The sequence below is a fragment of the Rutilus rutilus genome, assembly GCF_951802725.1.
Source record: "Rutilus rutilus genome assembly, chromosome: 6".
Lineage (NCBI taxonomy): Eukaryota > Metazoa > Chordata > Actinopteri > Cypriniformes > Leuciscidae > Rutilus > Rutilus rutilus.
The window spans coordinates 23,428,193-23,452,400 of NC_140214.1; the positions used below are offsets into that span (position 1 = coordinate 23,428,193).

A 24,208-nucleotide genomic window follows, 5' to 3' on the forward strand; every position below is an offset into this window, starting at 1 on the left:
GAATTTAAATACTTGCCTGCCATCGAGGCGACAGATATAGAGAATGTGAAGCTGCCGTCACGACGTGTCGAGTTCAAGTCTGTTTTGTTGATATCGTGTAGTATTTTGATTTTCTGTCGTGATTGTGAAAAATGTCGCCATTGTAGGTCATTCATGATGAATCGAGAATTGCTACAGCAACTCACATCATTCAGGGAGAAAACTGGACAGTGTAATAGTGTTTTTACACGTAGAAAAAGCAAAAAAACATAAGGGTAGGTTGAGGAGGTGATGGAAAGACGCCAGATAGCAAATCTAGTAATAAATTTCACTGATTAATCCCTATCGCTCAAAATAAGCACATTGCTGAGTGTTTTTGTATTTTGTTTGGTTTGGTTTAATAATTAACATTAAATAATTAACATAATTAACATAAGAGTGTGACTCTCACTTGCACGAGGCCCCTTCAAAACTGTTCACAAGCTTCTATGGATTTGATTTTGGTTGTCATTTGTTGAAATAAATACAAAAAGTGTCTGTACGCTGAATGTGACCCTCTTCGATTTTCCTCCGTGGTCATATGTGAAAGTGAGTATTTACAAGACAACTAGGGGGGGAACGGATCGCAGATGATCCGTGATCCGTACGGATAAGGCCCACGGTTTGGCACGCATGTCATTCGCGGATTAACTGCTAAATTTAATCATCATAGAGTGAAAGTTTATAATTTAGACGTGTTTTGTCTTGCCAATTTACACATTCGCACAATTTTAAACCAGAAGAAGAGGCGAAAGTCAGGACTCACGCGTTATCTGTGCGCACAGCCACACGCATCCAAAGCATGCGCAGAGAGAGAGAAGCACAGACAGCACTCGAACACCGAATTGATTCCACTGAAAAGCAAAGTTTCGGTTCGTTTGCCGCTCTTTTTTTTTTTTCATCCAAGATCAGTTTCAGTGGCTTTATGTTCATTTAAACCGGACCGCTAAATGGCACAGTTATCTCAGAACGTAAACTTTGACACGGAGAACCACAAAGATGCATCACTAGCGTTAACATTAGCAAATTCAGCTCAAAAGATGATAGAATTATACCATCTCCTGCTGTGTTGTACAAAGCTGAAGTTTGGACTCATTTTGGCTTCCACTATAAAGAAACCACTAAGGAGATCAACAAGTCATGTTGTTTGCAAAATAAGCCATGATAAAATCCAATACTCACAAACGCATTGAATCTAAGAGCTCACTTAACATCCTGACATATGCATATGTAAAATAACGCAATCATCAACAGCATATCACAGCAAAATCTCCAGTGTTGAAATGCTGGTGTTAAGGACTCAGAGTAAAGAGTTAATTTTCTGGTGTTGAATTTCAAGGGATTAATACTGCTAGTGTAAACCGCACCCTCTGGCTGGTGAAAATATGTAGAGTTAAATCTAAATAACACTGAGTGTAATTAGGTTACATCCGGGATATTTACACGCTGGACGCGACGAAACGAGCTGAAACTTTTCACAGGCGCCATTTTCTTTGACTAGCAATGCAAGGCATACGAGGAGGGAAAACATATTACGTGTTTTATCGCATTTATATGCATTTTATTACATCATATTGCTTTATAACAATATTTATGTGCTGTGCATGGCTAAACCGCTCTCAGAGAGGCATTTTTGTTGACGCACAATGCAGAGCAGACCAGGATGAGGTTGCTTTTTAACAGGGAAACGACAAAAGTGTTTTATCTCATTTACAATACGTATTTCATAACATATTGATTTATAGCGATATTTAAATGCTCTGCGCGCATAAACGAGCCGAAACTTCTCAAAGGCGACATCTTTGACTAAATACGGAGCTGACGACGAGGAGGTTTGCTTGTAACGTTAACAGGGAAAACACAGAATGTAAGGGTTTTGAACCTAATTTACAACATGTATTTCATGGCATTATATTGTTTTATAACAATATTTATGTAATGTGCACGCTTAAACCTCTCACACAGACTAGGCCCTACATATTCTTTGACTCGTGGCGCAGCGCAGACACAGAGTTTGCTTTTAACAGTGAAAACACAGAGCAAGTGTTAACTTTACAATGTGTTTTATAATGTTATATTTGTTTTATGACAATATTTGTGATGTGCAAATATCATAAAGTATGCATTTATCCTCAAACTATCTTTTACTCTCGTTTGCCAGTACACCTAGCGTATAACTAAAAAAACAGAAGAACAACGCCACAAACTGCGGACCAGCAATGCACGTGAAATTGTCACTTTAGTTCCTTATTTGGAGGACCAATTTTCTTAGAATGGGAAAGTAATTATTTCAGATTAAATAATTATGCAAAATATATTTATCAGATTAACTTTTGGTTGATGTTTGGATATGCTTTCATGTTTAAATGTATTGATTTTGCTGTTTGTTTGCTAGGAGCATTTCTATGATGCACCAAGTGGCTAAGGGCACTAGGCTTGGTGTTTAAAGACTGTACAGACTAGAACCTGGTGATGGTAAGATTTAACAGATAACATATGAGAGAATCATGGGCACAAACAAACAATAATCATAGCTTTGTTTCTATTTGGTATAACTAGATTTTCTGTTTCATAACACTCATTTTGAATTTGTCCAGTCAAATTATTTTACGAAAGTAATCCTTTTTTTCCTTTCTTTTTTACTTAAAATGAGTTTTCAAACCAATTGTTTTCATAATTTGACAGGTAGATGTTTTCTTGCTGTTTAATTTTAGACTCAACTGATTGGGAAATCTCTGCCTATCACCTGCCCCCAACATCACAAAGCCACAAGAAGGGAACAAAGATTCTTCCTGCAGCTGACCATTTAGTGAGATTTCTTAAGGTGCGTGTCTTAATTTAGTCTTAAAGGGTTAGTTCACCCAAAAATGGAAATTCTGTCATTAATTAGTCACCCTCATGTCGTTCCAAACATGTAGCCTAAGACTTTTTCATCTTCTCAACACAAATAAAGATATTTTTAATGAAATCTGAGAGGTTCCTGTCCCTCCATTGACAGTCCACACAACTACCACTTTCAAGCCCCAGAAAGGTATAAAGGTACATCATTAAAGTACTCCATGCGACTCCAGTGGTTTAACATCAATTTGATTAAACTACGCAAGTGCTGTGTTTGCAGCAAAAAAACATTTACCACTTAATTTATAAAATATTAACTTCCAACCTGCGTTCATGAGAACATTACAACTCGTGCATGTTGTTGATGCGAGAGTAGATGTTGCGTGAACGTGCATTGAAGATTAATATTTTGTAAATAAAGTCGAGTTAAAATTGTTGTTAAACCACTCGAGTCACAGGGATTACTTATGATTTCCTTTATACCTTTTCGTGGCTTTGGAAGTGGTAGTTGAATAGGCTATCAATGAAGGGACAGAAATCTTAGATTTCATTAAAAATATCTTCATTAAGTGTTCTGAAGATGAGGAAAACTCTTACTGGTTTGGAACAACGTGAGGGTGAATAATTAATGACAGAATAAAAATTTTAGGATGAATTAAGTCTTTAATTTACTTGGAAATCAGTAAATTCAAGTCTTATCTAACCAAAACAGTTTCTTGTTTGAGTCACGAAAGTCTAAGATGATTGAACGTTTTCCACCATAAACTTGCTGTATTTATAAAACACAAATTGTATTAATTGTAATTGGTCTGGTTTTGTTGTCTAGGAAACCAGCACTCCAGGATTTTTCGAGAGAGTTGGATCTGCACAGCCTTTCCTGCTCTGTGCAACAACTATGCACTGAACTTTACTGTTAGCAACTGGACACAACTGATCCACTCATATCCTGCGACTGTTTTTCATCTGCTGAATGTTGTTGACTCAAGCACTGCTGTACTGTTGCAAAGTCGAAGGTACTGAATCAACTTCACTGACACAGGACTTGCATTCACTGACATGTACAGGACTCGAAGCATTACAGACCATTTGATAAGCAGCTTTCATATAATTCTGATGACAGAAATGCCTATATTGTGCCTTCATTTATTTTAAAAGTGAACCTATGATGTAAATGGGCTTGTTCGTTAATAAAAAACTAGTTTGTTAAAACAACTGTTTGCATTTTGCCTTTATTCTTAATTTTACAATGAACAGAATTCTACTATGATCCCAGACTACGGTTACAATTTAACTTTCTGAATTGTTTTGAAATAAAGTTTTGAAAGAGTAGAGTAATGTGTTTATTTCAAAGTGAATTTATTCTTTTCAGATTTGTCAGTTTAATTTACAGTTCTTTAAAGTAGGAAATGCAGAACCCTAATAAGAAAAACTGGTAACTCCCTTAGTGTTGTTTTTATTTGTAAAAAGGTGTTCTATCAACACCAGGATGGTGTAATTTTTGACAACCTATAAGGTTGAGAAGATTATGATTTCCATTTTTTTTAAAGTGTTAGGTCAACACCAGAATGTAGAATTTTAACTCTGCCAGTGTTTGCTACAAAGCTGTGCCCAGCTATGTAACAGCGTTGTTGTTATCTGCATTGGTGTTAATATTTTACTCTTTTAGTGTTCATATTGTAACACTGTGTCGGTGTTGCGAGAGGCAACACTTTTGAAAGTGTTGAACTAACACTTTGTGGGTGAAACTAACTCTATTGGTGTTGATTTCCGGATTTCAAATTTACTGTGTGCCTAATTTTACCAAATTAAATGTCGACCCAGGATGAGGTATACGAGTGTGCAACTTAGATCTACTCGATCTACTCCATCTGGTTTTGATCCTCGTTCTGAATCAGATTGTGATGTAGTCTTTGATAAACTTGATTTTCTCAGCCTTTTGCTCAAAATGTTGCTGCTTTATGAAACTTACCCACATTCCAAGTGTTGATAAAAAAAACGAATGCATTAAGCTAGAATGAAACTTTTTTTGTTTAAAAGTAGAGGGTCTGTTCTTTCTTTTGATATATTGCATCATATTCATACAATAAAATATTCTGGGGGCCATGAAAATAATGTGAAAATGATCAAATGCTGGTGGTGGTTGGCCACTTAATAAAAAAATAAAATAAAAAATCCCTCCTCTCAATGAGAAAACATCAGTGAAGATAGCATCTGATCATAGCGATGTGGACATGTTGGCACAAGCTCTGTAATTTAGTCAGAGTGGACTAGGCACTGTTAATTACTTGAGAAAAATACTTAAAAAAAAACTGCAAAATTGTGAGCCTTTAAAGAAAATTAAAAGAATATTTAGTCTGTATACATAACAGTTCACCTAAAGAATCCTGTAAGCACTATTTTTCCTTTACTCAGATTGCAAAAAATATTGTGCTGATGTTACAGTGACTAACAAAAGCAAATGCAGATCTCAGAGTTCTGATTAAATATAAACTCTGTTTTTTTGTGTGCATATAGTGGTATTCATTATGAGAGTATATGAGAGTATAATGCAGTAATTCGTGGATCTCTGTAATAGACTCTCCCTGTGCTCACCATGCCATGTCTCTCCCTCTATTAAAGCACTTACATGATAATAAGTCATCTATAATGTTTTGAATAATCATACCACAAACGAAAAACACGATATGGTGTTTTAAATTGTTCATGCTTTCACTTTAAGGCTCCAGCGTGTATCCAGGTGATCAATGCAAACAATCACTGTTCTAATCGCAAAGTGTGTCAAAATGACTATTCCCAAACTTTAAAGGCTTAAAAGCAAACATTTAATTCTGACTTCATGTCATTCTTGCACGTCACACACATTGAAACATCAGTGTTTACTGCAGTATGTGCATTCATCAGTAAATATGTTCATCATATAAAGCAATCGCGTCTCTTCAGAAGACTTGGATTAAACTGCTTGACTGATTACAATGCCTTTATTGGGATCTTTTAACCCCTTTAAGTGTTTAGGTGAAACTTTTAAGTTAAGGGAATGGACTTTAAAATGGAGGGACAGAAATCTCTCAGGTTTCCTAATAAATAAATAAAAACTCTTCATTTGTGTTTGAAAAATGAACAAAGATCTTAAAGGTTTGAAACAACATGAGGGTGAATACATAATGAAAGAAATTTCATTTTTGGGTGAATTAGGCTATACCTCAAATACAGTGAGCTGAGTCTTGGATAAAACTAACTCAATCACATTTCATTGTTCACATCCCAGATACATACTGTCACATTTTATATTGCGATATATCAATAACAATACTACATGATGAAGTAATGGAAAATCTCATCATAATCATCATATCAACGTTACTGTACCACTGATTTTGACATTCCCTCAGCTCTGATGAATTTAAGGATCCTGAGGCTCTGATGACTGCCTGTAGCCACATGGGAGACAAATGACCTGAAGGGAAATTCTACATTAAATCCACTACTAAAAAGCCTACGAATTCAGACCATGTGTGGCTTTAAGAAATTATGACAGGAAAAAAGCAAGTTTTTAGTTGTTGTATGAGTGGGGAAAGGCTGCTTTGTTTGACCAAAAAAAAAAAAAAAAAATTGGGGAAATGACACACAAACAGTGAATTGCATGCACGACAATATTACCAGCGGATGTGATTATGAAAGCTTTTAAAGATATTTTGAAAGGCTTGATTAAACACGCACTAACAAATAGGCTCAGCTCATGGTACAGATACATTACTTGGTTCGCTGCCCATATAAAAGTAGAGTTTATAGAAACTTTATGAAAAAATAAGGTCTTCAGAGAGGAAAAAACAGAAATAAATTCATATGCAGCAGGCCCCTAAATTTAGAAAAACTAAAATATCTAAATCTTCATCCATTAAAGGCCAGAACCTCTCATTTGAATATTAGAGGACTCATCCATTCCAAGCTATTCATCTGAAACGGTTCCTCCATCTTCTGTGTGGCAGGGAAGAGGGGGATGGTCAGCGAGAAGGGGAAAAAAAGCCTGCTTGTTTTGCAGCACAACAGGCCACTGCAGCCCTCCTGCTAACCCACGGCAAGAGAGGAGGGGTTGAGGGAAAGGGCCTGCACACAGCGGTGCTGCTCCTGGCGTGGATTGAAAGCATGTTGTCAGATATCTGAAATACTAGCTTTGAAAGCACCGTCCAATATCAGTGTTTGTGTGCACATGTGTCAATGCAGGGGCTGACCCACTCTACCACAGTCCTCCAAATTGGTCACAGCCAGCCCCCGGCTAGTTTAGTACCAGGATGGTTTGCACTAATTCAAAATCGCTATGAATCAAAAATATATCTATGCTCACTGTTTTGCAATATATAACTATGGCATAGATTTTCATGTTCATTGTATTGTTTCAAGGCACACAGGAGACTTTTCCCTCCCCTGAGGTTCATTCAGGCACATACTAAAGATATGGATCCACGGACATTACAATAGGTTTAACACTGCAGTGTGTAGGCGTCTAGAGGCCAGGGTAAAGCATTTCACTATCAAAACAACACTAATACTGATTCAAATGAATTGGTAAACATTGCTGACCAGATCTTGAACATCTCATGCAATGCACTTGAAGGGTTAGTTCACCCAAAAATGACAATTCTGTCATTAATCACTCGCCCTCATGTCCTTCCAAACCTGTAAAACTTTCCATCATCTACAGAACACAAATTAAGGTCTTTTTGATTTGAGTTTTATTAATCTCTTTATGAACTTTTTGAAACATCAAAGCATCAGTTGCGTTGCAGAGGGACAAAAAGCTCTCAGATTTCATCGAAAAGATGATTTGTTTTTCAGAAGATGAACGAAAGTCTTACGAGTTTGGAACGACATGAGGGTGAGAAATTTACATTTTTGGGTGAACAATCCCTTTAAAAAATACATTTAGCAAAGGATGCAACAGACATCATATGCCATACTTGCATTTAATCACAAAACTAGGTTAGGTACAATATTTTATATCATTAACTAAAGCATACAAACTAATCTAAACGACTTAAATATTGCTGAGATATCAATAAAACAAGAAATAAATACCCCGTTATTGTTAGTTTAAAGTTCCCAAATTGGTTGAGAGAACAAGCAAGTTGCTATCGAAAATCTCGTTAGTTCAATAAAAAGTTGAGCAGAATAAATCGACAAGAATTTCTCTGACCATGAACTGCAACGGTCTGTAACTCAAACAAATAATGTTCTCACAGATCACATGCAGTATATGGGCGAAGGTTTGCACTGTAAGCGACTTTACACTAGATACAAATGTGTACTGAAACAACAACAAGTTGGATTCAAACTTTCTCTGAGGACAAAAGAGGAACCAGCACTTGACTTTTCGATTTGATGCAACTAGTGAACAAGCCCCGACAACCACAAGAAAAGGCAAGCGAGATGAAAAGCCTAAAGCGACTACAAAGCAGCCTCACATATGCTCCGCCATACCGTCTTCATAATATCTGCTCATTGAGTGGACCGACACACATTAAAAGCTGCCATCTTAGGTTAAAGACTTGAGGCAGAGAGAGACAACGACGATACCATCTTTACACGCTTCTTCGTCAGACTTTCAAGATTACAAGTGTTTTAAAGAACTTTTTAAACACTAAATATTTTTTAACGACAATTGTTTTAGTTAATTTGAACGACAAAAATACAGATACGGGTTAAAATGGCATAAAAACACTACATTATCAATTATAAATGAGCTTTTCCCCTATTCGTGGCTCTACAACGCTGTAAATGAAGCAGGTGCTTTTCACGTTTTCTGTGTGGCCTTAATATGGAGATTGGATAATAAAACCCGTTCGACTTTATGTATAGTACGAAATAAACAAAATCGTAAACTTTTGAAAAAACACGGAAACTCCCCCAAAGATAAACCAGGTGCATTTTTTTCAGTTCCCCTCAAATAAAGTGTCGTCCGATCCCTCCTCCCTTTAAACCCCTTCTCGTTACCTGTTGAGGGGGAAAGGGGACAAAAGAAATGTGAGATGAGTTGTGTCCGGCTAGCAAGTTAGCTTGTCGTGAGACAATGAAGTCGACGCTGTCCGTCTCTTACAGCAGATCGGCCACTTCCAACTAGCTAACGTTAATTACCCTCAGCGCACGCCTGACTCTCCAATGCGCCTCTCACTGCCGACCAAACGATACAAATAAAACATTCCCCCAACCCAGAACACAAGCAACATCTATGAATCGAGATTCGTGAAATACACAAAAGTTTGTGACTTCTATAAACGAATAGATACAGAAAACGAGGAATTGACCATCTGGCCTCAAGCAACCTTCCCCGGTATCTATATTGTCCTTTGGACGAGCGCACTTTCCTGCTCGCTTTGCTGTTCCACATACTATTTCGGGCATCATCGAATGTTATAAGCGAACACCACAAGCATAACACTTTAAGGCTATTCTTACGAGCAGTTTCGTGCACGTGAAAACTATTTTTGAGTGTAATTGTTGATACGAGGGGTCGGGGATCTCCCTCATTCAGCTCGGCCAATGACTCACCTCTACGCTCAAACCACCTCGTGTCTCAACAATTAGCTTGCTAACGAACGCTTACTTTATGAGGTTTTGAAAAAAAATATTTTCATCAATTCGTGAGAAATGTAAAGGATGTGCGTGTTTTTCTAGACCTCGAACAGAAATTGCATGTATACAATTTCTCTTAACATATTTCTCGCTTCCACTCCTATAGGGACCCGTGCGGCTCTATACAATGCAGTGCGCGTGAGCTAAACGAGCTAATGTTAGCATGTGCTCGAGCTAGTTTGAGATTCTTCGAGAAGTTAAAATGTGAAGAAACGAAAAACTAACCTCCGGTTTCTGTGTTCCCTGTGGAAAGTTGAATTAAAACAACTTTTCGCCGTTTTAAAACACAGTTTACACCGCGGGTACCGCCATGGTACAAAACAAGTTAAATGTACACTCAAAAACAGTTTTCTCACAATGAAAGTGCGGGTATATTTGTACAACAACGTTAAAAACGCTATGAACTACCCGATAAGTTTGTGTGCGACTGATAAAGTTGGTTGATTCGTATTGTATCATGAGAAAGAAAGACTATTCCTTACCCTACTCAACGCGGGTCAGTTTAGGGTTTTCACCAATTAACTCCTCTTCATCTATCCCGAAAATCCGTTTAAGTACGTGAATAACTGTCGAAATTCAAATGCTGTCGGCGTCTCAGCGTCCCGTCCTCGCCGACTCTGCTTCTCTCCTTTGTGTTAATTTCACTCAATTCGAGTTTAATCCGATCGATCCAGGCAGTCGCGTTCTCGTGTCCTCTCCTCTAGACACTCGCGCTCACCTTCCACAGGCAGGGGGCGCGTGCATGACTTACTGGATAAACATGCGTGCGCGTGAGTGACCTCGCCGGGCTGTGACGCAACCGCTTTTTTTCTTTTACTTTCCAGGTCTTTATAAACATTACGTATTGTTTCAATGCTACAGATTGTCGTTTAAAAATCGATATTTCATATTTACATATATCATATTTCGGGGTTTTAAACTTTTTTTTTTAGCTCTCGTCATGTTACATCGAAGTCTTTTTTAGTGAAAGAGCATTATGCACTTGATATCTCATATCTAAGTTTTAAAGATTGTTTGTACGCTGACTGGAAAAACTCATGTAGAGATCACATTGTACCGCAGTTCTATATGTAAACACAATATTTGCATGAAGCATTAATGTTTTTTTTATTACTAGAATGTTGTGAATCATTTTGTCTTTCACAGTTAAACATTAGAAGGATTAAAAACGATAATTAAAGGTGCTGTGTTTGCTTTCATGAATTTGAGGAAATTTCCATTCACAAGTGTACTATTATGGGTATAATCATACACAACCAAGCTATACACATACAAGCGGAATTTACCTGAATCGTAAAACAACCAATCCCTGTTGGCGTCTGTAGCCCGGATGTTCAGGTCTGCCTCTTTACGTCAGTTCTATCTATATGCCTGCAGCACTTTCGGGTTTGATACATGCCTCTGGCGCATTCACAGACGCTTAATCATCAGTCGTTACACGCTGTGGTTCATGTATTATCGGATGATTTTTACAAATGTTCTAAACTAAAACAAACATTTATGGCAAGAAAACAGCAAAATATACATTTTTATCTTAAACAGACACTTTATTCATATGCAATCCAACACAAAGCCAGTCCCGGCTTTGTATAAAAACTGCACATAAGCAAACTGAGTTTAGAAGGTTTTATTATATTTTTTTCGTGATAGCATTTCATTTTGAGAACACAGCAAATAAAGTCGAGGGTCACAAAGTTACTCCAGGTTTGGCTTTATCACACCCCTTTCACAACAGACAAGATGTTCACCATATATCTATTAACAACATAGTGCCAAGAGAAAGCAAGTCTTTACACAATCACTCAGACACCTAAATTAATGTGGATCTGCACTGACTTTACACAGCGGACTGCATCGGAGAAAATTAATTTTGAAGAGAGGAAAAAAATAGATATATTTATATGCATACTAATGCATGCATATGTGACGACTTGTATGGATATATAAGTACAGGCATGTATGCGTGAGTGTCTGTCTAATGGATAAGTGAGTCTAGCGTTATCATATGCAATATAGGACTGCACGTAATCACTGAAATGATCCTGTGTAACATGAATATGTTATTGTTTTGACGTCCCAAAATCTTTTAAGGCAAACAGTAGATCTAGTTCTGGAGAGGTGATCCATATCTGGAGCCATGATTTTAGAACACAGGTAAACACAAATTTGGCATTAAAATAGGTATATAGAGCCAGAGTTTCTATACAGAGAAGAGGATCGGGGGCACGTTTACGAGGGGTCAAGGCAGATGGCAGGACCAAACTAAAATAAATGAAGTAAAAGATTACCTTAAAATGGTGTCAAAGAGGTTTTGGAAATATCGCAATACTGTTGCAGTTTCAAGCTCTATTCATACAGTATAGAATTTAAGCAAATTCAGTACAGAATTCTAGCTCAGTCAACGTACACCAAAGCAAGAAATGATAACTATATATACAGAATGTGAATGATAAATACAGATTTAAAACAGTCCTGCTTTTTTTCTTCTTTTAACTTCTTCACTTTGATAACAGCTGTTTCTTTTTTTTAGACCAGCTCTACGTTCCTTTTATTTTGACTTCTGAGTTCACCACAGTTTTCATTGAATTCACCCACATAAACTGATTAAAATACTATAGATGACTTTGTAGTGTTTAATACAGTTCAGCTTGAAGTCAAAAGGGCAAAAACAAAAACAATTTGCTGAGAAACAAACATGAATATATATTTACCATAATAACTCCAAAGCTCCTGCCTTTTTCCTTACTAATAACCATATAATGTCTTCTGTAGCCCAAACACAGGCTTCAGGAGTTTGTCAGGAGGTTTGAAGAGGACCTGGACTTTATAAATATTTTTGTTTTGGACAGCCATCTAACATATGATTTGAATCCGGGGGCCTGGGCTGTGGGAGGTTAAGAAAATGTTAGTGAGCCCGACCAGTCCAGTAGAAACGTAAGGGGCGGAGGGGTGTGTGAAGGAGACTGGGGGGTAAAGGGTAGTGCTCAGCAACAGCCCCCTCCGGCTTGCTGTCCTCCCTGACTGCCGCCCATCGTGGAGTTGGTGGCAGCATGCTGGGGTCCAATTTTGATGCCGTTAGCCTGCACACACAAATAAAACATGCAAGACATTTAAACACTTATTTCCATTTCAGATGACAAGAGACCACACAATTTCAACCTCTGCTTCCATAAGTAAAAAGAATCCATGAGAAATTATGGTGATTTTGTATAACGCTGTATTAAGCAGACAACAGCCCCTGTAGGCCTGAATTAGTGGGACGCTTTTGTCAGCACTGAGGCGGGAGAACCTCTGGAGTGTTATTCCAGCGGTAACTCAAGAGACGCAGGGAAACCTGCCAGAGCTTTAAAAATACACACACACACCCAAGCTGGTGGCACTTTCATTCATCACACAAAGGCATCCACCGCACCAACTTTTCCCTTAAGCGGGCTTGTGTTCAAAACAGACATGCCGTAGCGAAGCTGTGCTTTTGTAACGTTCTCAGGAAACTCCACACTGCGCCAAATCTGATTTATAGTGATCTGGGGTGAGCTCACATGTGAGCCTTGAGGTTCCTGGCCAGGATATCTATCAGCTGATGTGGTTTGGATGCTGTGCCTTAACTTTTTTTCTTTATAAAAAAAAAAAAAACTCTTCCTACTACTCCAATAAAATAGCTGCACTGGGCTCACCTCCCTTCAACCAGCTGTAACTTACGAAATGTGAGGAATTTATGTGTTGGCTACCAGCCAGTAGAGAGAAACTGAAGGGCTGGAGGGCTTGTGTGGAGCTTTCCCTGGAGCAGATTTGTGTTCGTTGTAACCTTGCTCCCTCCTCTCACTTCAGTCTTATGGGTTTATGTAATTGTCAAGTATTCACCACCATTACATTCCTAAACATTTTATGGGCTGTTACAATGCCTGCATCATGTGCAAACCAGTACAATAATATCTGCTATGCTACATTGGCTATTACATCTGAATTTGCATAGATTTGAGGACAACAATGTGGCTACTGTGGGAAAACAATCACCATAGTACAAAGTGCATCAACCATCCAATGTGAGACTCTAGTATATGACTTTACTTTTTTATTAAACCTATTTACTGATGAAAAACTCTGACAAAGTGTCTGTAATATAGAAGAAGCTTTCACTAAAGTTAAAGGTGCAGTGCTTTATTTATATGTCACTAGTGTCACTAAACTGAATTAAATTAGCAAGAAAAAAAAAGATAAACCTATAGTTTGGATAACCCCAAACTCACACCATTGCTTAAGCTGGTCACAGAGCCACAAAGTTTAATTTTGGGGGGGGATTCATCCTATGAAAATCCTACTGAACATTGTCTCTGTATATCAAGTAGGGAAAGTAGCAAGTATTTGAACAAAATTACACATTTCACCTTCCAGGAAATAGTTTGTAAATGTAGTTTCTGAATCCACCCACCAGACCATGCATAATGGATTTCACTGTAACGCAACAGGAAGTCCTCTTGACCCAATTACTTGTAAGTTGTAAAAGCAAACAAAGAATGTGCTTCCTTGTCATATGGGTTACCTCGTTGTTTATATCAAAGACTCCCTCCTGGATCTTTTCATAAATCTCCTTGGCTGTGTTGATAAATGCCTGAAACACACAAAAAAATACCATATTTTATCCATGTGATTAAAATGCTATTCTTTAACTGCTTAAGCTGATAAACTCATACAGAATTCATACTGAATTAAATGAGACTGTGCAAAACAACCAATACTGGAATCAAAACAATACTGCATACTGGGATCAATATAATTAATGAATAAACAAGTCAGATAAAACAGATATGATTAAATTGAAGTGTTCAAACTGTCAAGGTTTTTACAGTTGAAGGCTGGTGCCCCCATCTGGCTGCAAGTGATGGTGTCTATTATTACTGGAGTTGAGCACACATTGGTCACCCAGAGAAGATAAACACGGCCGTCTGCATGGCTCACCTCTAAAGTGTTAAGACCTGCCACCGGCACTTCGTAGCCTAATTAACAGAGCTGCTTTGCTTTTTGGTGCAACTGCCTCTCAGCTCTCCAGAGCTATCAGTCCTCTGTGGCTCAATTACCACAGAGAGAGAAAGAGATGGCTGAGCGAGTGCCACAGATGTGTGCGCTTGTATCTGCGGATGTGTGTGTGGCAGGGAATCTATGAATATGCATGAACCTTAAATAGGAGATTGAAACGTCATAAAGGGGTGGGGGAAGGGTCAGGAGAATTCACACGACACTAATGAGACAAATTAATCATTGAGGCGACTTCGGGTGGGAGGATGGGGGAGGGACTTCCACAATTTAACATCCCCACTCTTTTAAAGCCAGCTCTAAGCCCTGCTTTAGCTTCTTGGCTTCCACCGCAGAGATCTGAATGTTTTTCTCCCCAGTCTGTGTCCCTAGGGTGTTATCTATATGCATGCATGTGCACATGTTTTCGCACAAGAACCCAAACATAAATCACGACACAGGCACTGAAGACCTCTGAGCCACACAAGAGCTGTTTTACCTCTTCTACATTTGATGCAGTCTTTGCAGAAGTCTCCATGAAGATCAGTCCATGTTCTCTGGCAAAGGCCTCTCCTTCCTCTTTCTTCACCTCTCTCCGTGACTCCAAATCACTGGCATGAGGAAATAAATCAGATTTTGTTTATTTCAAAAGATTTAATTTAAATGTACAATTTAAAAATAACTGTTTTCTATTTAAAAAAAAATTATGCAAATTATTCCTCGGATGGCAAAGCTGAAATTCAGCATCTATCTTCAGTGTCACATGATCCTTCAGAAATCACTCTAATATGCTGATTTGGTGCTCAAGAAACATTTCTTATTATTATCATCAATCCTGAAAATGTTTGTGCTGCTTAATATTTTTGCGGAAACTATTATATATTTTGTTTCAGGATCATTTGATTAATAGAAGGTTCAAAAGAACGGAAAAACTTAAATTAATTGAGTAAATGTGGAGTAAACCGGTCCAATTTACACCAGGGTTTAGATCCAAATGGTCATTTTAGAATTGATGTACTCTTATTTCTCACATCTCATTTAAACTGTATTATATATTAAATGAATCTGTCAATATGTACTAGATAAATAATATAAATAGACTTTCTACTACTAATAAAAATAATAATAATGATGATGTACACTGACCTTTTATTTCCAATGAGCATGATGACCATGTTAGAGTTGGAATGTTGACGAGCATCTTCTAACCAAGTTGTCAAGTGATTAAAAGTGTCCCTTCTGCAAATATATAACAAATATCCACACATAATATTTTTACAGTGAATTAAACAAGAATAATCTTTGTAGTTAAGACCTGAAACTGGAGACGACAAGATAGTGGAGCAGAACAGAATATGGCAGTCATACGAGTTTGGTCTCACCTTGTGATGTCATAAACTAGCAGAGCCCCAGCTGCACCTCTGTAGTAAGACCTGGTGATTGAGCGGAAGGACTCCTGTCCGGCCTGAAACACAAAGACACAGGGATCATGCCACCAGTAAAAGCCTGTTTATAAGGAACACTGAGGTGCCAACAATGTCCACAGGGTATACACTTTGTGCGTAAACCATCTTCACCACAATTCCTCCAGGCTGGTGTTGCCCTGGGAACTCCAGCTCTAAAAGACCACTGTGACGTCCACCCCATAACGCTTCTCTGGAGCATCACTGACGCCTCTCAAATCTACCGGCCCCCAGCGTACAGCCACCATTCAACGGCGTGTCATGGTATAAGATGGCCTCTGGTCCACCCAACCCCTCTGACAGCAGGCAAATAAGCCAGGAGCACGTATTTGAATTCAATAACCCATTCCCCGGGGCAGCTGTTAACATTAGAGTTAATGGAGCCCATTGTGAATAAATGATGAATGACACTGTTATGCCTGCCATCTGCTGGAGTGAAAGGTTACAGGAAGGCCAGACATGCAGATTTCTCCTGTTATTTCATCCAACACCCACCCCCTCATCCCCATCTTCTCTCATTTTATCACAGAGCTTGTTGAAATAACCTTGAAATAAATTATTTATGGTGCATTTAAACACACAGTACAATTTAGTGACATCATCACTTCAAAGCCAGACCCAAAAAAACCACAGCAGGATTACCTCTAATTATTCCAACATTAGATTTTTCATTAGACAGCCTCGCCCTTACAAACTGGCTATAAACAGGAAAACATCATTTTTAACGTTTAATGTCTCTTCATTTATTCTTCACACATGCATAACTGCATCTCTTACGAGAACTGCAACCTTCTAAGAGAGTATACAAGTATACAAAAGAAAAGAAAAACAAGACATCTGATATATACAACAAATACTGACGCTATGACGAAAACATCATGGCCTTTGATATGTTGTCTCCCTCTGCTGGCCAATGTGTTTATGTGCAGCCAAGACATTTTTTTATTAACATTTCATGACTGCATTTCCTGCATGAGGAAGATTAAACAAGTCTGCTGCTATATTGTAAAAACATTTATACATGCTGGCAAATAAATGATCCAAGTCAATTGAGACAAGGCTTTAAAAGCTATGTACATAAAACAAACATACCCCCAGTTTCAAGGAATGCTTATATAAATCAAGTTCTATTTAAGGCGGCATATTTTGATAGAAAGAATGAAGTCTCCACAATTCAACAAAATATTTAGTTTGGGTCTTTCACTATGAAGAACTGCAGTAGTAATCAGGAAAAAAGGAAAAGAAAGAAAAACCGTTCAAAGGTTTGGGGTCAGTAAGATTATACAAATAATTATCAAATTGATTAACAGTGACAAAAGACCTTTATGATGTTAAAAATATAATTCAAATAAATACTGTTTTACTGAACTTTCTATTCATCAAAGTATAAAAAAAAAACATGTTTCTTAAGCAGCAAATCAGCATATTTCAATGATTTCTGAAGGATCATGTGACACTGAAGACTGATGCTGAAAATTCAGCTTTGCCATCACAGGAATAAATTACATTGTAAAATATATTAAAATAGAAAACAGTTATTTTAATTGTGATCCTATTATATAATATTACTGCTTTTGCTGTAATCAAATAAATGCATAAGAGACTTTAAATTAAACATTAAAGCCAGTATAAATCTTCTACATACTAGCATTAATGTCCAACAGATATGAGTGAAATAGGCATCTTAAGAAAACAAACCTGTGTCTGTGCAACATAGCTAAAAACTGCAAAAAAAGTACCAGCATACGGCATGATTATAAACATTAGAAATTAGAAAACGAATTAGAAACACTTTCGCCCTGTCAATCATTTTGAACAAGACATCAGGTTTGTTGACCTTTCTTCGAAGGGCAGGGCATAAGAAAAAGAGAGCATGTGGATGAAGAAAGGGATGCCCTACTGGTTCGTGTCATAACTACACCATTTGGCTGCAAAGAGCATCTCCATTTATTGACAGCAGTTAAAAAATATCCATGGATTTTGAAGAAGAGAAATAAAAAAAAACATTGCAAGCAACATTTACTTGTAGTACATATTTTTGGAGGGCTCTTAAAGGAATAGTTCACTTAAAAATAAATATTTGCTCATCATTTACTCACCCTCAAGTTGTTTCAAACCTGTTTGAATTTATTTTTGGTGCCAATAAGCATTATCATGCCATTGTCTCTAGAATCATTAGTCCCATGACATTTAGGTTCGATGTCATGTGACTGGCTCAAAACAACCTGACAGCAGAACTGAGCTCCCATGAGCAGCCTTAGGCATATTGCTGAGTTAGCATTATTGTATGGCCAAATCTGCCAAATCAGGAAACACATGTTCCCTCAACACCGTCTCAACTGTGTCAGTTTCAGTAACTGGCATAGTAACACTCATATCATTTACTAAAGCCATGAATTTGACCTAAATGATCACACATAGAAACAAACTTGTGCTTTCTGCACAAATAAGATGCAAGAAAAATCAGATGACTGTAATCTTACCGTATCCCAGATCTGAAGTTTTATCTGTTTGCCATCTATAGTGATCATTCGCGCTCCAAATTCAACACCTGTCAAGACACATGAAGGCAGAGCTTGATTCATGACTCAGCGATGACACAGCAGTGAACAGATCACCTCAGATTTGCATCAACACCACAGATCAGATCTTTTATTTTAAAGCATTAGTGATATAAAACTTGACAATAGTTACCAAATGGCATCTTTAAATACATTTATTTACCCAGGTTGTGAAGAATGTGCTCATATAGAGTGGATGGAGCCTCAAACACTAGAGCTGCACGATTTTTAAAATACCTACGTGATCTTAACGCTAAATTTATTCAAGAGATCCGTCCAAAAACACTGATTCATCCAGTAATGAAACAAGTCAAGTCTTTATGAGCGAGTCATTGAACTATTCATTCAAACTTATTTAAAAAATAAATAAATAAATAAATAAATAATAATAATAATAATAAAAAACATATATATATATAAAATTCAAATTCAATTCAAATTAATTCATATCTTTTTTAAAAATAGAATGCAGCAATTAACATTTTAGAACCTCTAGTAAATGACATGTTATTTTGTTTAGTTGTCTATTTAAAATCGTGGGAGAATTGTGATCGCCATAAAAAATTTTTTTTATTTATTTAAATTTATCATTTTATCCAGATTTGTGCAGCTTCAAACATGAAACAAATTTTACTATTATGTGTTTTTATAAAGTAAAACACTTGAAGGAGACTGACACCAGTCTGTTTCCTGTGCTAATGAGACCCATTCCTGCTGTTTAAATTAATGAGAAAATATATGGTTGGGTTAAAAGAGCCTTACCGATAGTGAGATCGTGCACTGGCTGAAAGCGCTTATCTGTAAACTGTAATAATAGGCACGACTTCCCCACACCTGCAAAGCAAACACAGAGGGTCACGTGTGAATGGCCACAATTAGCCTCAGGCCTATACATCTGCTGTATCCCATTACATCAAAATCATTTGTTCAGGATTTAATTGAATATATATATATATATATAAAAAAAAGAAGATTCTTTTTTCTGTAGTGAAGCCAAAACTGGCTTTCCCCTTTCACCTCATTTTCCAACAATGTGCAAAAACAAATGGTTTAATTAAAGCCATTGTAAGACCATCTTATTTTTCTACTGCTAAGATGAATGAGAACAAAATTTATGCATTAAGATCAATATCAGACAAATAGAAAAGACAAATAATTTAACAGTTACATTAAGGCAGATTAGTTTGAGATCACAGCATGTAACACTAATTACCTGATGGATTGACATAAAAAACATGCTTTCTCTGCACTTTAAACTATTACCTGTATTACTCATTACCCAAATGTCACATGCTAGTTTACATGGACTTGATTCTATATGAAACTAACTACATTAATTGAGTAAAATCATCAGTTCAAGACATTTTATATTGGCATAACTAAAACTCGTCCACCAAAATGAGATTAGAGGATCTGCCATGATACACAAACAGGTTAAATGCTTATGACATTAGGAGGAGGCGTTACCATGAGCAACAGCAGTTGCCAAGCAAGCGAGCAGCATTCAAAGAGCGCTCACAAGAGAGATGCATTGAGACAACACAACAATGATGAAATTACAATGTGTATTGTGCAGACTCACCTACAGCAAACACTACACAGCCTATAGAACAATTAAGTAACTAAATTGAGGGGGGGGGGGGGAGAACAGCTTTACAAAATACTTGTGAGCTGATGTATTGTTTTCTTGTGAATAATGGTGACAACATAAATAATGTGGTAACAGCTAGATGCTACTCCTTCAATCTAACCCTGTAGTGTTATATTTATGGCAGTAAAGTCATGGTAAGCATCTGAAATCAAACTCACAGGGGTGAGCTAATCAATGTTTTCCAACACTTAAAGTGGATTAAAACTAATATTTATAGCGAATATGAATGAATGCAAACTTTCTGTTGTTCTGCACTTGCATTGAAGTGCTCAAGAGAAATGTAAAGTAGCACTACTTGTATGGTATACTTGTATATTTAAACTAACCACTTATGCTTATTTTTTTCATTAGTGGGTAACTTAATATAAGTGTCTGCTTAATGAATAACTGCAAATATAGTTTGTCAAAAAAAAAAAAAAAAAAAAACTTGTGCAAGCTTTAACACTGCAAGTGCAAACTTATACCTCAATCATGAACACAAGGCAAGATGCAGTCTCATGATGCCTAGTATTGACTAGCTAGATCAAGTTTCAGATGAGCATCAACTGACTTGGGTTGAGCAACGTGCAGAGGCATGAGCCTGTTTACACATACTAACATCACTTTTATAACCAAACTAAGTCTGACAAACCCAATTTTACTATAGTTCAGAGTCTTATGAAATGCATCAGGCATTGTAGAGTTTACATGATGGTTGCATTTGTCTTGAGAACAGCCCAAGGCCTGATTCAAAATGTAGAAAAACCACTGCGCATGTGGAAGTGTTGGGCAAGATGTTGAAATAATTTGGCCCACAACAAACTTGATCATCAGATGTTATGGTACACTACAAACTATTCTAGATTAGGCCTAGATAGTTAAAGGGATAGTTCAAAAAGGAAAAATGGCTTTCACCATTTACTCACCCTCATATAGTTCTAAACCTGAATGACTTACTTTCTTCTGTGGAACACAAATAAAGATATTTTGAGAAATGTCTCAGGGTTTTTTGTTCATACAATGGAAGTTTGTGTTCACCAAAACTGGTTATTTTTTGTGTTCTGCAGAAGAAACTCAGTCATACAAGTCTGGAACAACAATTTTTTGGGGTGAACTATCACTTTAACTCATGTATGTTAGCAGTCCCAGTGAGCGCATACGCGCACACACAGACAATGTTTAAATAAAAAAGGAAATCAAACTCAGAGATGAGACTATCATAACATGTTCCCAGACACTTAATGTGGGCTAAAACTAATTAGCATTTAAGTGAATGCACTAATTTAATAATAAAAAAATAAAAATAAAATTAAACTGTTGCTGTTCTGCACTTGCAAAAAGAATAAAGTCTACAAGGTTCAGTCTTCCAAAAAATTTGAGAGCACCACCGCTGCATTTCCACATGAGGCAGAAAAGACACTTCATAGTCAATGAAGCAAACTTACCTAGTCTGTCAATGAAAAGCTTGGTGAAGGTTACATTTGCTACATAAAAGCCCCCAGTTTCAAGATGCATTTATTATGTCTCATGATGGTTTTAATGCTGTGTCAGTGCAACAAAATCCTCAATACAACATTGGTCCTACAGTTGAATCTAGAGATAATGTAAAACACTAAATTATGTGTAAATCACAGCATTATTTAGAGGACAAAAATGGTCCCAGTCCCACTTTATATTAGGTGTCTTTAACAATTATGTACTTAAAAAAAAAGTTAGGTACAATGCACTTATTGCATTCATGTTGTATAACAAAACACTTTTGCTGCTATCTAGATGGGATACAGGTAAGTTCACTGGCTTATAGTGTAATTATATATCTATAATTGTAATTATAGTCTAGACATAACTAGAAACTAGAGCTAGAAAGTAATTACATGCATGTATTTTAAATACAAGCACAACGTGAAAATATGTTATGTACAAAGTGCATGGGATCAACTTAATAATTTGAATGTCAATACATATAATAAAATTAATAATAAACCAACACGTTCCCTGGAATTGAGTGGATGCAAAATGCTGGGTTGAATTAAACATCAGCTCCCTCCTCAGCATTATATTAATGTATTTCTGTTAAAATATTAGTTTTTGGGGGGAAAAGTAAAACAGAGAAGTTCAAAACTAAATGACAGATAAACGCATTTAAAGACAGAAATACATTGTCTGTTATTGCCGTATCTCTTAGGGAAAGGCCTAACGTTACAGTGACAGAAATCTGGTGAAAACACTAGCAGGCCACAAATATACGGGGATACCAGCATCAAAAACACACATTGTATGACCCTGACCGATAAATGTGGGACTTGAGTAATAAAACAAGTTAATTTATCATATAGACATTGCTTATTAAATGTTTTATATTCTGATAAAACGCAACTGGGCCAACGCCATTTTCAGAGAGTAAATAGCTGCTAGCGATGTTGGCTAACTAGCCAGGTTGTGGCCTTTAACTGGACTAGAAAAAGATGTAAGCAAAGCAAGCGAATACTGAGCCAGACGTACTGACACGTACACAGCATGTTGCTTTTTCGCTCAACATCTCGTGCTAATAGAAAGCAGAGATGCTACTGTTGTTATTGAGGCAGACAGCTGATATGAAGCAACGTTTAGCTTGCCTGCTAGCTTCCCCCACCCAGTGGAAAACAAAAGACCGTGGCAGCCTCATAACTACACACCGCTGTCGTGACATGAAGCACACGATTAGGAATTAACTTTATGTATGTGATAAGAATTAGCATGAGGCAGATGGAGGGAAAGGCAGAGTAAAAACACAGGCTGTCAGACCTCCCACCCCTCGCGCCTCTGCTTGAACCACGTCATTGACTCCAACACTGCGGAAATAACAGACTCGCTGTCGCTGCTTACCCGTGTCTCCGATTATGATGTATTTGAAGAGATACGCGTACGCCATGGCCAACCGGTCCTGTATCAACCTGTGCTGGCCTTACTAAAATGGCTCCTTGAAGCTAAAACCGCAGAGAAAGCGTGTGTGATATTTGCCTCCGCTAAGCCAGCCCTTTTCTCTCCTCGACGGGAAGGAACAATAAACACCTCGAGCTCCAGCCGGTCTACGTCACACGTCCCGCCTTCGCCACGCACACAGAACAGAAGAGGTTGTGGACTTCACCGGAAGTTCCCTCACCTAACCGCTATGTGTCAGGTCAATGTTCGCCGACAGATAATTATGTCATTAGACGTTAAGGTTTTATTGTTCGCTAGACACTACATAAGAATAATGATCATTCTAAACATCCAAACCTTGTATTGACCTCTCAAAAAGTGATCGTGAGTGAGCTCCTGAATGTTGAAAAAGCAAAGCTGAAGAATATCCCATTTAAATCCAATATTAATCAACCAAATTTGAGCACTCACAGAAAAAAATGAGCAAAATTGCTTGTCCTTGGGGCAGTACATTTTAAGGGATACCTCGTTCCATATTTACCCCTAAAAGGTTCATAGTAGCTGAAAGTTGGCATAAAAGGAAAAATGAAAAACATGCATTATTTTCTAAATGGATATAGCTAGATCTTATTGTTAACCATTCAGCTCTGCATTTTATTTGTATTTTATTTATAATTTTTTTTTACCTTGTAATGTTAAATCAAAATGTCAGAACAGTGAAAATGATAGACGCACGCAGGTCTTCTCCAATCAACTGATGCTTCTTAAATCCTAGTGGGTCGACCTTCCTAGTCCAGTCCTTCTGAGGCTTGTAGGCTAGAGTCCTTCTTAGCATTAGACACTAGAGGCTGCATAAATTAGGTCAGCCGGAATTAGGAACACTTCCTATAATACCCAATGTACTCGTTACATCATAAGAAGAATGGCATCTATGCTAATGTTAGTCTTTCTACTTATTCCGAGGTTTACTGTAATCAGCTGGATCCAGATCAGATGGTGGACCTGCGCCTAGACACGACCACAACGCATGATGTAGTCAGCCGGATCCGGGCCGTATCCAGACCAGATGGAGGACCTGCACCTAGACACGACCACAATGCATCCCTGAAGTGTCAGCAGAGATTGAGTCAACTAGACTCTCCCCTGTGAAGGCCTCATCG

General features: G+C 37.5%; 2 protein-coding genes across 3 annotated transcripts in view; both read right to left on the reverse strand.

Moving 5' to 3' along the window:
- Positions 1-10,212, reverse strand: part of chd7 (chromodomain helicase DNA binding protein 7) — a 61,897-nt gene extending 51,685 nt beyond the window's left edge. For both annotated transcript variants that reach the window (XM_084410910.1, XM_084410909.1), the window contains exon 1: positions 9,966-10,212. The gene's annotated coding sequence lies outside the window, so the exon portion shown is untranslated. The remainder of the gene's footprint in view (positions 1-9,965) is intronic.
- An 883-nt stretch (positions 10,213-11,095) lies between these two features.
- On the reverse strand, positions 11,096-23,327 carry rab2a (RAB2A, member RAS oncogene family). The gene is made up of 8 exons (XM_084411805.1): positions 23,013-23,327; positions 19,280-19,351; positions 18,440-18,507; positions 15,876-15,958; positions 15,640-15,732; positions 14,993-15,104; positions 14,024-14,092; positions 11,096-12,563 (listed from the first exon to the last, which is right to left on the reverse strand). The coding sequence occupies exons 1-8, from the start codon at positions 23,056-23,058 to the stop codon at positions 12,468-12,470; spliced, it is 639 nt and encodes a 212-aa protein (XP_084267931.1). The 5' UTR covers positions 23,059-23,327; the 3' UTR covers positions 11,096-12,467.
- Between the last annotated feature and the right edge of the window lie 881 nt (positions 23,328-24,208).